Source organism: Rhinopithecus roxellana, chromosome 1, assembly GCF_007565055.1.
Source record: "Rhinopithecus roxellana isolate Shanxi Qingling chromosome 1, ASM756505v1, whole genome shotgun sequence".
Taxonomy (NCBI): domain Eukaryota; kingdom Metazoa; phylum Chordata; class Mammalia; order Primates; family Cercopithecidae; genus Rhinopithecus; species Rhinopithecus roxellana.
The window spans coordinates 176,407,358-176,424,123 of record NC_044549.1 but is presented as its reverse complement, the minus strand read 5'-3'; the positions used below and the strand labels follow the sequence as shown (position 1 = coordinate 176,424,123).

The following is a 16,766-nucleotide window of genomic DNA, read 5'->3' as shown; positions in this document are numbered from 1 at the left end:
ACCATACTCTTCAATTCGCAAAATGTGTTATGAGCTACACCCTCTACATCTTGTGTTACAATTTTCTGTTAGATTTCAGATAACCCTCCTTCCACCACTTCACAGTGACTCACAAGCTGCAACTCTTCCAACACCCACTTCCACCAGCAACCTTCAGGTCTTTTTCAAGGTTAAGTGCCACGTTGATTGTAGTATTTTTTCATTCTTTAACCATTTAACATATGCAGAACTGTCATACTGTTTTTATTCGATGTCTTTTTTTTTTTTTATGTGTCACTGCAAATTTTTTAGTGTTGTGCCCCTAACCCAATTTCCTTATAAGCCCTGTGGTTTTTATTGCACAATTTTGTATAGTGAGGTGAGTTTTAGGATTGCAGAACTGTCGTACTGCAGTTACAGCAGGTCCTTGAATAATGTCGTTTTGTTCAGCATCATTTCGTGATAACATCGAAGGGGAAAAAATAATTGATTCCCAGCTGGGGCCACTTGTATGGAGTTTGCATGTTCTCCCCAAGTCTGTGTAGGTTTTCTCTAGGTACTCCAGTTTCCTCCCACATACCAAAGATGTGAACTTCAGATGAACTGGACAATCTTCAGGGTCTCAGTGTGAGTGAGTGTGGATGTGCCCTGAGATGGGATGGCATCCTGTCCAGGGTGGGTTCCGCCTTGTACCCTGAGCTGCTGGGATAGGCTCTGGCCACCTTTGATCTGGAATAAGTGGGTTGGAAAATGAATAAATGAATGAATGAATGCATATAAGTTATTGGGAAATAAAAATTTATCAGGTATTTGGCAATCATCCAAATGCACAGCAATATTTGTTAACTGTTTTTGAGCTGTGTGGTAGTAGGAGGTTCCTCTGAAAATTTTCATTTTGCAAACATTTGTTGATTTAATACACCACCACTATGACTCCTGTCACGAATTCACCACAAATTGAGTAAATAATGATCTTACTTGTTTTCATTAATCTTTCTTAAATGTATGTATAGTTTGCATTTATTTCAGCATTTAAAATTAGAAGTGATTTGATCTTTATCGAGAAGTTTGATGACATTTTTGTGACCAGAAATACGCTGTGGAAACTTAACCCTTGTTTGTATCAGTCAGCCTATGGTAAAATTGGTTTTGTTGTACCTTGTTCACTTAAAGTCACAGTTTCCAAGAACCTATTCATGTTAAGAGAAGACTTGCTGTATATTTCTTCACAGTTACTCAAGATCACCAAATGACCAGGTCCACAGCTTCCAATACTGTGGACTCACCCTCCTTCCAGACCCTCTCTCTGTACACATCTGTAAATGTTTAGCATTCTTGTTCTTTTCCTGCCCTCTGACCACTCTTGCACCTGTCATACTAGTTATTATTCTCTCTGCTTATTCCAGTGATTTTGGAGCATCATGCAATGTTCATTCATCTTTAAAATTCCTTCCTCAGAGATGTAGACATTCTTTCATCTCAGCTACTACCTCTGTGCAGAAAATTTTCGATTATCCAATGCCAGAACCAAGCTGTCACATAATTTCTGGTTGCTACTCAAGATTCTTAGACTTCCCTACTGTAACCACCAGCTCAATTCAGCTAGGGTGGAAGTTCACATCCCAAAAGCGTTAACATACTTAAAGGAACTGTAAAGCACTGTACAACTGTGGGGTGTGTAACATGTTTAGTTGTAAACTGTAAAGCACTCTGTAACTGTGGGGTGTGTAACATGTCTAGTTGTAAACTGTAAAGCACTCTATAACTGTAAGGTGTGTTACAATTTTTCTTATCCTGACTAGTTTTCCTCTCTTATCTTGGCTCTTCCTTCTGTGCCCACAGCAAATCAGCCTTGGAGTCCTCCCCCACGTAATCTCTTCATGTCATCCTTTCTTTCCAGCCCTTCTGCTGCCTCTCATGTCTGTCATATAGCGGTGGCCCCCACCTGCTTCATGTTCCCACTTTTGTGCCCCCATCTGCCATTTCTTCCTTCACACTGATGCTTGTTCATAGTTCTGAAATTTTACTTTGATCACAACACCTCTGCTTAAAATTGTCAAGGGTTTGTGATTAAATTCAAACTCTACAGTGTAGAAGTTCATATCTAATCCAATCTGGCCCTTACTCCTTTTCTATCCATGTTTCCTTACATTCTTTAACACAAGTTGAGATGCCTAGAAAGCTTAACAATATTTTACATAATTTCAAGTCCTGCCCTTCCGCATCATGCCTGCAGCGGGGTTCTGTGTGTGGCAGCACCCAAAAATATGCTCCTCTATATATTTGTTAACAATTGAGTAGTACTTTTTATCAAGCACATCTCAGGTTCTCTCTGTAACTTTCTTTTATATAGGTTTTTTCCCCCGTATAAATTGTGTAGTGAAAGATGTGGTAGTGGAAATGAAGTTTCATAAGAAACCCAGGACAAGTTACTCTGGAAACGGTTTGTTATTTAGAAAGTGTTTTCATAGTGACCTTGCTGGAAGAGAGGATGACCACAGCTCTTAATGATATGGCAGACCTCGGCCCCTGGATAGGCACCAGCTCTCTGTCCTTCCCACGGTGGACTGCAGCCACAATGCTCCTGCCATGTGAGATGAAAAGGGGAGCTGGGTTTAATTGTAGTGCATAGGTGGCAAAAGACCTCTACAGCAATAATCTTTTAGTATTTCAATTTAAATATGTGACTTTTATATTATGTTCAAGTATTTAAAAGTACGCTGTATTTTCCAACAATAACTTTATAAATGGTGCCTCTTCCATTAGTTCAACTTTGTAAGATTTTTCTGTACTTGGCAGCTTTAGTAAAGGAAAAACTTACCTCTGGATTTCAGTTGAGAAGTTTTAAATCCTGATGTTTTAGAATCAAACAAAATTCTTCACCCACACAGTAATAATTATTTTAAAGTGTTAAAAAGACAGATTATATTGCTAACTCAGGAGCTGTTTCTTTCAAGAGTTCAGAAAAAAGCACCAAAGCTTACAAATTCCTGAGGGCATCTTGATCTTACTTTCTGTCCTATTCATGGCATTAGTGAACTGACTGGCTTTGCAGGGCCACACAGTACAAGGCTGACCATCTACCAGGGACGCTGAGCTTTAAGAGGCTGTTTTAGTCTATTTTGTGCTTTTAAAACAGAATATCACAGCCTGGGCAATTTATAAAAACTGAAATTTATTTTCTCATAATTCTGGAGGCTGGGAAGTCCAAAATCAAGGCTCGGTATCTGGTGAGGGTCTTCTGACTGGCTCCTCATGTGGCGCGAGACAAAAGGGCACACTAGCTGAACGCTGTGTGAAACCTCTTTTATAAGGACCTTAATCCCATTGACTAGGGAGGAGCCCTCATGGCTTCATCACCTTTTAAAGGCCCTGCCTGTTAATACAATCACATTGGCAACACTTGAATTTTGAAGGGGACACATTTAAACCATAACAGAGGCTGCCATTCAGAAAATTCTGACTAGATGGGAAAAAATTACTTTGGATTGAATTAGTTCCTATTTTCTGAAAACCTTATCCACGATCACATTTGCTGTTTTGTATTCACCCCTGGAGTCCAGAGAAGCAAGTCCTGCTTTGGTCCAATCCTCCCAAGGTCATCCTGAGCCTGGTGGTGCCTGAAGCCACATCTTGCTACCTGGGTGTTACTGGTCCACTGAGGCCTATCATGGATCTCCAAGGTGGTCATGGCAGTTTGGGGGCATTCAGTGGTTAGGGGCAGGTGTATAGTCCATCACTGTTGTAAGTCCATTGGCATGTTTGAGAATGGTAATCTTTACATTTTTTGAGTTTGGAAAGATACTTCCCTGTTATGTGTCAAGTAATCATAGAATCCGTGTGAAAGAACAAAGTTTTTTACTCTCTAGCATTTTTCTTTTATAGCAACTTTAGGACATCTAAGACTTTGTAACTTCGTTAGAAACAGCTACAAGAGAAGATGCAGTAGTCACATCTGTGTTGAGTAGGACAGGCAAAGAAAGGAGTTTTGAGGTTGGGATTTTCTGTCTGAAACTGAGATTCGAAACAAGATAAAGGGGAAATAATCTATAATTCAGAAGATGTTATTACTAAAACTTCTTTCACCCAAGTATTTAAAATTATTGACAAACTTCTTTTATAATTATTAACAAAATCTGTATTCTTAAGATGAAGAGCAATTCAGTGAATTGTCTGAAATCAGATATAAGATCCTTATATAAAATCACAGACTTGCTTATTCTGAAAACGGAATTTTCCTAGTTGATAAGCAAGTTTCAAAACAGAATATGAAGAGCAGTCTATGGAAATCTAGTAATATATAATCTACTTCTATTATAATAACCCTTCTCATAGCTGTGTCTATAAGCAGAGAAGTTTACTTTACACTGACGTGGGAGTTACTTTCAAAACGTAGCACTCTGATGGAAGGCATTTCTGGTTTCTTTCCAGCTTAATAAAATATAAATTTTAATTTTTACTTTGCCTTTAGTTGAAATTTCCTGCTTTTCATCTGCTCAAATTCTGTTTTAAAATCTTATATTAGAGGTGATCAAATTTATGAAATAGATTTCTAGGCTATGTTAAATCCATAGATTTTCCAAACACTTTAGTTCCAGAAATGTAGGAGGTACTGGTAACAGGCCACTAATAGAAAATCCATTAGCAACAACTATATAAAAGCATCTTGCCCTGGAAAAAACAATATAAGCATCCATGTGGCGAGTTACTCAGGCTGGCAGCAGGGTGTCTGATTGCTGTGCCAAGACTTACACCTGTGTGTTTATAGGGGCTAGATGAAATTCATGCATTTGCATTAATGCAGATAATGCTTATATAATTAACCACTCTACTTGGCTTTGCATTCATTAGTGACATATCAATGTAATATACACAGAGAAAACAAGATAAAGTAGTTTTTTCCTTTGGCTCATGCATTGGTATTACTACCCACACATCTGCTTTTGTCTACTCAGATGCCTATCCTAGTAGTTTCACATTAAATATAAATTATTTATTATTTATAATAATGAATTGTAAAATAGAGACAAGTAATTTATTGCTGTCATTTTAAAATGTTTTCTCAAACTGCTTTATAGAAATATTCTGAAAAAAAACTTTGGGTCAATGTTAGTAGCTGAGATGAGATTACTATATTGTGTGTAGCACCTTTTAGGAGTTACAAAATTTCCTCCGCTATCGTGGTTTTGTGGAAAAAGCAGAGGCTTCAAGACCATACAGAATACCAGTTTCATGACTTACTAATTAGAGTTATTTTACCTATAGTACCAGATGACCTTGAAAGGTTGCTTACGTTTCAGGTAGGTCTTCAGTGTTCACATCTGTAAAACTAACCTCATAATTACTCACCTCACATGGATAATGTGATCAGTAAATACAATAGAAAGCACCAAGTACATACTTGATGCAGAGATGTTGAATTACTTTCATCTTGATTCATTCAACCAACACTTGTACTATTTATAATCACAGCTTGTTATAAAGCAGTAGACCCAGACAGAAAGTGGCCCCTGCTAGATCAGCTGGCGGCCCCATGTCGTCTCTGCTGCATCCTCAGTATTATTGCACTACGTTCAATAATAATTGATGACAGAATGAAAGGGAAGCATCAGTCCGCTGAGCAGGGGCCTGAAGGCCCATCGCCTCACCTGTCCTCTAAGCCTGCTGGACTCTGCACCTGTGTTCCTATGGAGCCTACAGTCCTGAGAGCTTCCTTAAGAGCACCTAGAGGAGCTCTTAGACTCAAGGAGAATTTATGCAATACTGCTAAAGTTGAAGATTAATATATGCCTGTTAAGAACAAGAACTATAAACTGTTAACCATACATTAATTTAATAATAAATATGTACCCCAAAACTATAAAAAGATCCTAACTGGCAGTTCTTCCTTCTGAAGCAAGTAGTACAAATATTTCATAACAGGTGTGACAATATGAATCATCTCTGCTGAGGTCTGCATGTGTTTTCTGCTGCCTTGTCTACGCTTTGCTGATTGTTTACTATGGGCCTGCCTTCTCCTAGGCTGGTTCCCTCTGGAATTCCCTCTAATACAGTCTGCAAATGCCTCCTGCTGTTTACTTTCAAACCTAGGAGGAATGGCTTCTCACTATTAGTGTTCTCCACCCTGATGTATTAGTCATCTTCATATTTTATATACTACTCATGAATGGGGGGCAGCGGTGATATTCACTCTCATTATCAGCAGAGGAACTTCCTGTATTGAAATCTAAGCCACAAGTGGATCATTCTGTGGGTGTCAACATGGATACCATTACACCGCAAGTACTTCACCATTAAATATCCCACCAAAGGGCTGTAGCTTCAGAGTATTTAATTTTATCACATCCCATAGCTCACAGGCTACAATAGCAATCCCACCTTTTTAGTTATTGTTTATGCATCTGTTTTATTTCTGTACCATAGTCCTAGTGCAGCAATTGTTCTTTTTTATGTGTATACTTTAAGTTCTAGGGTACATGTGCTTCATACTCAGCCCTTAGCTCAGGGTCCCACACATAGAGGGCCTCAGTAAACAATTGTCCCAAGAATAAACAAATAATTCTCCAAGTGTTATAGAATTTAGGAGGCAGATGAGCTTCTGTATCTGGACCCTTGAGATGAATGTGCATTTATTCAGCCTTGCATATATTTTATAGCTGGAAGGTACATAATTATTTATCCTTTGGTGATACTTAAACTGGAAGATGATTCTAAGAATAATAATGCAACTTGTTTCTCTGAGCTTCATCACACCCAGCTTTTCAAGTGGAACTAAAATTAGTAATGAGTATTGGAAACATTGCCAGTGAACATATGAAAGGAAGGCATTCAGCTAATTTGGGGCTACCAGAAAATGCTCTGCCAGGCCTCCTGGATAAATGGGGAGTCAACCGTGACAGCTGCCACTTGAAAGTGTCTTCATTGCGCCAGTCGCTCCTCACGCATCCTTTCATTTAATCCTCACATTATGAGGTGTAATGTCTTTAGTAAGCTCATTTTATGGGTAGGAAATTAGGCTTGTGAGGTTAAATATCTTGTCCTAGATGACAAAGCTAATGAGTAATAGAACCAGGATTGGAACCCATGTAAATCTGTGCTCTTTCTGTTGCCACACCGTTCCCCAGATGAGTTTCTTGTCTGCTTGTGTGAGCCTCTGCTTAATGCTGCTGTTTTGTTCTTCTCCACTCCTTATGCTTTTGCTCCTGTTCTCATTTGTTTCATAACTAGGTTCATTTCATTGATCATATTTTTTTTCCTTTTCCTGTTTGAATGATGGGGACACAGTTGGCCAGTTCTTTGATACTAAGCTGTGACAATCACCATCCTTGGTTGAAGAAGTCCTTGCTTCTTTATATCTCTCATTTGGCTTGACATCAAAGCTGAAAAAGGTTACTGATGACGGTATGAACCTTTTCAGTATGCAAATTATGTAATGGCACAAACGACTTTATATCAGTATAATAAAGTTCTTAACGGTTCATTTGTATCGCTGCCTGTTCAATATGTCAAGCTGTAAAATAGAATATTTTAATTTACAGGAATGACTCAGATCTTGAAGAATGAATTTGAAAATACTGAATTCCAAAGTGCAAACTCTGCCCTAGGATGTGGACTTCTTGAGGACAGGGGTTGTATCCTGTAGGTCAGGTATCCCTGGTTTCCACACAGGGGCTGCCTGCAGTAGACCCCAGTGATGATTAAAGATACATTATGAAGGTGTAAATAAATGCCTACCTTGGCCTTTAAACTTTTGATGTTTACCATTTTTTTAGAACTGTACAAGTTGATAAATACTGTTTGACTAACCTTAAGAAGCCAGTACACTTTTTAAGAGACATGTTGGTTATATTTTAAATAAGTATAACTTACCAAAATATGGTGGTTTTTGAGTTATACAAATAATCCAACATACATATATTTAGTTACTATAAAATAATTGCTAGGGCAGTTAGTGATAAATGCTATAAAGAAAAATAAGGCAGGCCAGGTGCGGTGGCTTATGCCTGTAATCCCAGTACTTGGGAGGCCGAGGTGGGAAGATCACTTGAGCCTAGGAGTATAAGACCAGCCTGGGCAACATAGCAAGATCCCATCTCTATAGAAAATGTTAAAAATTAGCCAGGCATGGTGGCACACACCTGTAGTCCCAGCTGCCTGGGAGATGGAGGCTGGAGGATTACTTGTGCCTAGGAGTTGGAGAGTGCACTGAGGTATGAATGCACCACTGCACTCCAGCCTGGCTGACAGAACAGACCGTGTCTCTTTAAAAAATAAATAAATAAGAAATGAGACAGAAATGAAAGGAATGGATGGGTGTTTATTACTTAAAATATGATGGTCATGTCAAATAGATGAGTAATATTATAATGCAAAATATTTGGACATTTAAATAAAAATATGTAGAATTTATACTAAGGCAGTTATCATAATTGTACCCATTTGAGCCATGAGGGTTGTTTCTGGCTATCCCATTTCCTTTTCATAATCATTTTAGAGCCAACAAGATTACTTCAGAGGGATCTTTTCCTAGCTTTTTGGTGAGTAAAATAATGGATCAGCTGTTCACTCATTCTTTCTCTTCTTCAAGCTTGAGCTCTTAAAACAAGCACATGCAATTTGGAATAAGAATTCAAATTTGAACATTTTAAAAACCACTAATAGGAACATAAAACTACTAGTTTTAGAGGTACTATTAGTGATGGATGGTATCAAACAAATGCTATTTTTTAATTCTCATTCTATGTTTTAAACTGAATTTCAAATGAAGACATTTTGGCTAAAATGAGTGAAGTGTGTAGGTGTTGAAGTTTTCTATAAGATGAAGTTGAAAATTTTGTTAAAATGGATAACCAAAAATACAGTTTAAAACTCAGATCAGATTTGCATGCATATTTGTAGCTTTTCACGCTGAAATGAACTCAGTTCACTATTAGCTCAGGGTTCAAGTTCAGTGTTGTAATAGCCTCACTGTACTTGGAAAGTAATACTATTCACATCTTGTTTTAATCACTATGTGGGGATGCGTGATTTTATCATTTTTCACATGCACATTTGAAGTTGAGTAGTGGAAAGTCAGATAAAAAAGCGTTTGATATCATCGTATCAGCCTGTTTTAGGAGAAGAGTCTTGTGCATGAATGCAGGAGGGTGTCTAGTTGTCAGGTGTAATCTCATGTCTGAATGTTCCCTTTGCAGATGATTCAGTCCCTCAAGGCGTTGATTGAAAATGCAGATGCTGTATATGAAAAGATTGTACATTGTCAGAAGGCAGGTAAGTGAAAGTTTGTTTCCTCTCTTTAAAATAAAATTAATAGCATCATATACTTTGCCCCAAAACTATCTCATTTTTTGGATGCTATATCAAGAAAATCAAATAAGAAAATTGTTTTTCTACAGCTAAAGAAAATACCAATTCAGTGGTTCTCAGCATTAGGTAACAAACTCACCTGAGGGGACCATTCAGAATACATCAACATTGGTCTGAGGTGTGGAGCTGGGAATTAATAACTATTTTAAATTCCCAGGTGTTTCTAATGTACAGCCAAGATTGAGAAACTCTGCACTAATCTCTTCTTCAGTGTTAACTGTGTTGCCAAAGCTCCTGCTGGTCACCTGTGACTCTAGTACACAGTAGGATAGGTAAGGCTTGAGCAGAGGGAGAATGGCTTCTTGTAAAGGAGATGGGTACCAGTTACAACCTCCTGACACTTTTTAAGACACTGGCATTTTCAAGTGCTGATAAATTCATTAATTTAACATCCAAATGTTATACCAGATTATAAAATTCTTCTTATGTAAACAATCATCCAGTTAATTTTAGCTGTGGTAAAACCAAAAAATTCAGTATTCTGCATTGTAATAAAAATACACAAAATGGAGTTCTTTTAATTTTCTAATGTTTTGAGTGTTGATTTGGGAGATTCTAATATAGAGAATATTTTCAAGTCATTTAAAAAAAAAAAAAAAACTGTCCTGACTTTCTAAGGCTTTTTAGTTGCTATTCTTTAAAACTAAAAAACTAAATCGCCTACTCTGAAAAAAAAAATCCCGTATCTCAGAAATGAACTTGTTTAAAATAGATCGAAGATAAGGATATGTGTGATATTTTTTCCCAGTATCTATTGAAAGAGTATTCATATTAGTGACTAATCAACAAACTCCACAATCCCCATCTTGTTTTACTAATCTTATCAGCAAATGTTGTTAGCAGAATGATCTTCCAATTTCTAGTCCTTTCCAGGCTAACTCTCCCTACAATCTACATTTAAAACAAGTTCTTCAAACACAATTTTTATCATGTCACTGTCCTGTACAAAACCATCCAGTTGCTTAGCAGGGTCTCTGATAACAAATCTAAACTCCTAACCTCACCAGGAGGAGTGAGGTCATCTACCAACAAGCCCACCATTTTGCCAATATTATATACAGTTTATTAAATCATCTGTTCATTCATTTAATAGGTGTGTTTTGAACTTCTGTATGTGAAAGGTACATGGTAGCCCTTGCATACCAAAACATGAAAAAACAATGATTGGTTACCTTCTGGAGCCTTCAAATTGAACAGGAGATATGGAAGTAAACACAGTAAATATATTGAATACTTACTGTGTGTTACTCAGGATTCTCAAGTTGGTGTGTGAGGCACTGGGGAGACATTGGTGTTTGTGTAGAACAGGAGAGGGCCTGAGCTTTCAGGTACTGACCATAATAGCTGTGTGCAGAGCATGTCCGTGGGCAGACTTGATGGGAGGCAGTTGACAATAGATAAGGAAGGTGCTTCTGGAGAGTGAGGAAGGAAGGGAAGGGATGGTGAACCATCCACCCTCTGCTTCGGGCTGCCTGTCCCCATTCCCTGTGTTTTTACTTAATCAGATTTTCGCATACCACTCATCTGCTGAGACTTCTTTCTCTGTCCTCTCTGCCAATCTGTACTTTCTTCTTTTTCAATTATCTCAACAGTCTTCTAGGAGACCTTTCAAGATTCCAGGATTTATGTTACCTAAAGCATTCTATTGAGCCCTTTAAACCTTTAATTTGCTTCAGTTGGTAGGGCTTCTTCAGTTATTGTGTATTTTATTAATGCATTCCATCTTGTAAACAGGATAATAACCTCCTAAAGCACTAAGATTGTATATCAAGTTGCTCTCTGTATCTTACACATGACATCTGTTCTAACATTCTGCGCAGAGTAGTTGCCCAAATATTAACTGACTAAATATGATTTGATTTTAATTATTTGATTCCATTCAATGCATGTATTGCTATGAAAATTGTGACCTTTGTGGAATTTGAAAAAAGAACTGTTTATCAGAAAAAAAAATCATTCAACAATTTGAGTTATTGTCAATTCACTGGTTTATGAAATTTGATAATTTTGAGTATAATGTGGCTTTCTGTTTATGTTTGATTTCAGTAAGGGATACATGTGTTTGTACTTAAAAAGCTGAAGAATCTTATCTATTAGGGATTTTGATTAGGATGGGGGAAGAATAACCACTGTGTAATGGTTCAAGTTGCTCTGGGTTTAAAGATCTTTAGAAGCATGTAAAGATTATCTTTTGGTTTCACAGTTACTGCTGAACGCCTACACAGCACTTCTGTTATACCAAGTACTTATTTTAGAGTCCCTTGATCTTTTGTTTCTCATGTTTACAATTATGGTAAGGACATATAGTCATTAGTCATATGAAGAATTGCTAATTTATATTGGGCTCAAAAGACATTTGCGTAAGATCTTACTTTTGATAAGTAATTGTTACTCTGCTTGCCAACAGATATAGGTCACCAAAGTGCTGCAAGAGAGGATTATTTTCGATGTATTTCAAATGTTAAAGCACAAACATATATTTTTATTAGTTAAAACCTCATTTAAATAATTGAATGGAAATAAAGAGTCAGACCTCCACCACCAAACACATGTTAAAAAGTGTCCCCAGTTCAGAAGGGTTCAGGCTTCTGGCTGTGTAATCTATTTTTTTTTTTTTTTTGAGACGGAGTCTCGCTCTGTCGCCCAGGCTGGAGTGCAGTGGCCGGATCTCAGCTCACTGCAAGCTCCACCTCCCCAGGTTCACGCCATTCTCCTGCCTCAGCCTCCCGCGTAGCTGGGACTACAGGCGCCCACCACCTCGCCTGGCTAGTTTTTTGTATTTTTTAGTAGAGATGGGGTTTCACCGTGTTAGCCAGGATGGTCTCAATCTCCTGACCTCGTGATCCACCCATCTCGGCCTCCCAAAGTGTGTAATCTATTTTTTACATAGGGACATGCGTATGCTGATGTTAGTACTGGGAAGAGGAAGCGTGGCAGGAGAGGAGTGCTGAGAAGTGAAGACCTCCAACCAAGGTAGGCTAGGAACCTATGCATCCCAGTAGTGGAGGACCTAAAGGGACTGCGGGAAGAGCAGTGGAACAACTCAGAGATGCGCAGTTGGAGGCAGCCTGCCTGCATAGTCCTCTCTGTTAAGAAGAGAATGCGGTAGCACAGAGAGTTGGGGTAAAAGAGAAATTTTAGTAATAAAACCATGTTGCTAAGATTATAAATGACCCAGTGAAGAGGAAGACATTAATAGATGAGACAGAGATTCAGGATGAAAGATGTGAGGTCAGGAATGAAGTACAGTCATGAAACACTTGACCTTAGAAAGGGAGAAAGGCTCCTCGTCTGAGGTAATACAGAAAGCCGTGACATTTAGAAAAATTCTGAAAAAGAGAGGAGTGTTTTCCATTGATGAGGTAAACAAGGAAGTAGTGTCATAGGAGAACACCAACTTTGGGGGTAAGGAAGTGAAAGCGGGGATTCAAGACAGGGGCAAGAGTATGGGGACTTTGCTCAGAGTCAGAGATCAGCAGTGCCAGCCAAAGGGACTGATTAAATATCAGATCCTGCTGGGGTGATGGGATGCGTGAGTCTGGGCCGCCATGGGAGTGAGAAGTGATGTGGCCGTACAAGAGTGGGTCTCTATAATTCAAACACATGCATACATGTTCTCAAGTAGGGGATTGGTAAGGAACACCAGCAGGAGAGCTGAACAGGAATCTGCAGAGGGAGAAACATCATGAAAGTTCATTTGTTAGAAATGTATAAAAGTTGGGAAAAGATGTGTCAAATTCTTTCAGAGCAAAAGTCTTTTCCACTTTCTAATACCTATGTCTTTGTCTCTTTCAGTGCCAAAACTGTAGCCCATTTTTGGATTATAATTTCCTTTCTAGTCACTGAATTGGTATGCTTAATAAAGGATAGGAAGATGATCAAGAAGGAAACCCAAACTGCTTTCCCTCAATGAGCTAGGTGTTTCTGTCAGGTGATTTTAAATGGAAAATAAATTGTTCTCTGGAGGAGGAAAAAAAGAAATCAATGACATCCTGTTAAAGATGATGAATTAACAAATGCTTTTAATCTCTACTCTAAAACCTCATTAAAATGATAGTAAAGGGTTTTTTTTTTTTTGTTTTTTGTTTTTTTTTTTAAACCACAAATCCATAAGGACAAAGAAAATGGGAGCAACAAAATTCTAGAAACTGAGTAACAGCTGAACAAGTGATAATTGGCTTAGCTGCCCACGCAGGATCCTGAATCTAAAGCTGGTTTTGAGGGGCCTGATGTGACTCACAGGCCAGCCACCAGCTCAGATCTAACCTGGTGACTGGGTACCTCTGGGAACTGGGATAAAGCTAGTGATAAAAGAGAGAAACTGTCTGGAAGTTGGATTAATTAACGCTTAGATCTCTGTGTCCTGACAGTAGGGAGGTTAAAAATAGCAAAATTCTCATCCTTCATATAGGGGAATTTAATAGATGATGCTTGAAAAACAATTCTAAGTAAACAATATAAGCATGTTACTTAGAAATATGAACATAAATACTAAAGAAGGGAAATAATCAGCTGAAGATGTTGAATGTGACTGCTTCTAGGGAGGGAGAATTGTGGACAATTATTTGGTTCTTTATATACATGCATAATTCTAGTAAAAATAAAAACTAAATTTGAAGGGAAAAAAAAGGAAGGAATCAAGGGACAAAAGCTGCCGCAGGAACTGAGGATGTTCCCAAAAATGTGATCCCACACCCACAAGACCTGGGACAGTGTTAGGTTGCAGAGGGGCAGAGAGCCTGCAAAGGACCCCTGCTGGCTTCCCTGTGTTCATGGGCATGCCCCAGGCAGAGGTGATGCCTGCATGCCTGGGAGGATGAGAGCCTGGTTCCTCTTTTGACAGGAGAATCTGTTCTGTGCACTTTCAGAATGACTGTTAGGAGGGAGGATCAAACTAAATGAAAGATGACCCAGCCCTCCCCAGACCTCTTTAAATGGAAGCTTCTTTGCTAAAAGCTCCAACGTATTTTCATGCATGGCCAGGGTTGCATCATCACTGAGTAAAGTGGGATCGAAGAAGATAACTTTCCTAATAATAAAAGCTTTAATTACCCTTCATTTTAATCAATTTAATGAGAAATTTTCAGTGGATCTTATACATCCCTGCTTTCTTAAATTTGATTTGCCAAAAATAATTTGAACATTTGTTTTGAAGACCCAGGGTCATCTTGAGATGCTGCAGTTTAATGCAGTGATTTCTTGAAGGCTTTAAGTTTGGAGGCCCCTTCACCTGCACACACAGCAGCCTGCCTGCTGTGACTGTTCAGATCTGGACGTCGTGTTAATAGTTTAATTCCATCTCCTTTCATTAAACTCTCACTTCCTACTACTTTGTACTGTATTTCTAACTGTCTGTTTGTATACCGCTCTTTTTTTTTTGCTCTTATATTTGCTGCTTCCAGTCTGCTGAGCTGTTGATGTCTCCCCTGTGACCAAGCAATTTATCTTACATAAAAGAGGATGAGGCCCCAACACACTCCTGCATGGGGAAAACCGGCAGAATGTCAGGCCAGACCTACATTACCTGGATTTAATTGCTCAGAGACTTTTTTTTTTTTTTCCAAACTCCTCAGATCTCAGTGTGCTCCTAAGAGCTGAGGTTATCAGATAAGTAAGCCATCACCATCTGTCACTTGGTTCATGCACATCATCTTGCCCAACATAGTAAAGAAAATCATCTGTGAGATTCATTCTGAAAGCACTTCACAGGTGTTCTGTTTGAAAATACGGTTGACCCTTGGACAACACAAGTTTGAACAGCACTGGGTCCACATATATGTGAGTTTTTTCAATAAATATACTGAGACGTTTTTTGGAGGTTGACAACAATTTGAAAAAAGACAGATGAACCATGTAGCATGGAAATATCAAAAAATTTAAGAAGAAGATAGGCCAAAAATTCATAAAATATATGTAGGTACTAGTCTATTTTATCATTTACTGCCATAAGATAATGCACAAATCTGTTATAAAAAGTTAAAATTTATCAAAACTTATGCACACACTTAAAGCCCATACATGACATCGTTCACAGTTAAGAAAAATGTAAACAATTATAAGATACACTGTTAACTCATAACTGCTAAAATTAACTGCAAAACATAATTTGCTACTGTAATAATTTCATAGCCACCTCCTGTTGCTGTTGTGGTGAGCTCAAGTGTTGGGAGTATCTGCTTAAAACGCTGTGTGATGCTAATCATTTCTGACTGAGCAGTTTATCATTCCAGTAAATTGCATTCCCAGTAAAAAGTGATCTCTCACAGTTATGGCATATTATTCATCATGTTTAGTGTAATACCATAAACTTCGAGTAACACCATGGACCTATATGAAGTGCCACTGGTGATACTGTAAGTGCTCCCAACAAGCAGAGAAAAGTCATGATATTTCAAGAAAAAGTTGAATTGCTTAGTATATACCATAGATTGAGGTGTGCAGTTGACTGCCATTTCAGGATAAGTGAATCCAGCATAAGGACTGTTCTTAGAAAAGAAAATTCATGAAGCTATTGTTGCAGCCATACCAGCAGGTATGAAAACCTTGCACTTCTTTTGCAAAATTTTTTTATCTCACATTGAAAATACAGCTTTTAGATGGGTACAGGATTGCTATACAAAAGACACACCTATAGACTAATATGATTCAAGAAACAGTGAAGTCATTATATGACAATTGAAAGTAAAGGATCCAAAGCTGGAGAATTTAATGCCAGCAAAGGATAGTTTGATAATTTTAGAAAGAGGTTTGGCTTAAAAAATGTCAAGGTAAGAGGTGAAGCAGCTTCTGTCAACCAACAGGCAGCAGGCAAGTTCCCAGATGCCATTAAGAAAGTCATTGAGTCAAATTATCCTTGTTAGCAGATGGTATGATCTTACGTTTGGAAAAGCCTAAAGACTCCACCATAAATCTGTTAGAACTGATAAACAAATGCAGTAAAGCTGTAGGATACAAAATCAGCATGCAAAAATCAGTAGCATTTCTATATGCCAACAGTGAACAATTTGAAAAGGAAATTTAAAAAGTAATCCCACTTAAATTAGCCCCAAATAAAATTAAATACCTAGGAATTAACTTAAAGAAGTGAAACATCTCTACAATGAAAACTATAAAACACTAATGAAAGAAATTAAAGAGGGTACACATAAAAAACTGGAAAGATATTCCATGTTCATGGATTGGAAGAATCAATATTGTTAAAATGTCCATACTACGGAAAGCTATACAGATTCAATACAGTCGCTATCAAAATACCAGTGGCATTCTTCGTGGAAATTGAAAAACAAATCCTAACGTTTATATGGAACCCCTGAAGACCCAGAATATTCAAAGCTATCTGGAGCAAAAAGAACAATACTGGAGGAATCATATTACCTGCCTTCAAATAATACTGCAGAGCTATAGTAATCAAAATTGCATGG

General features: G+C 38.0%; 1 protein-coding gene across 2 annotated transcripts in view; it reads left to right on the top strand.

The window, feature by feature from the left end:
* PLCL2 (phospholipase C like 2) overlaps positions 1-16,766 on the top strand; it is a 215,686-nt gene that overhangs the window by 144,958 nt on the left and 53,962 nt on the right. For both annotated transcript variants that reach the window (XM_010377148.2, XM_030933444.1), the window contains exon 4: positions 9,174-9,249. In XM_010377148.2, coding sequence (XP_010375450.1) covers positions 9,174-9,249 — 76 coding nt within the window. The remainder of the gene's footprint in view (positions 1-9,173; positions 9,250-16,766) is intronic.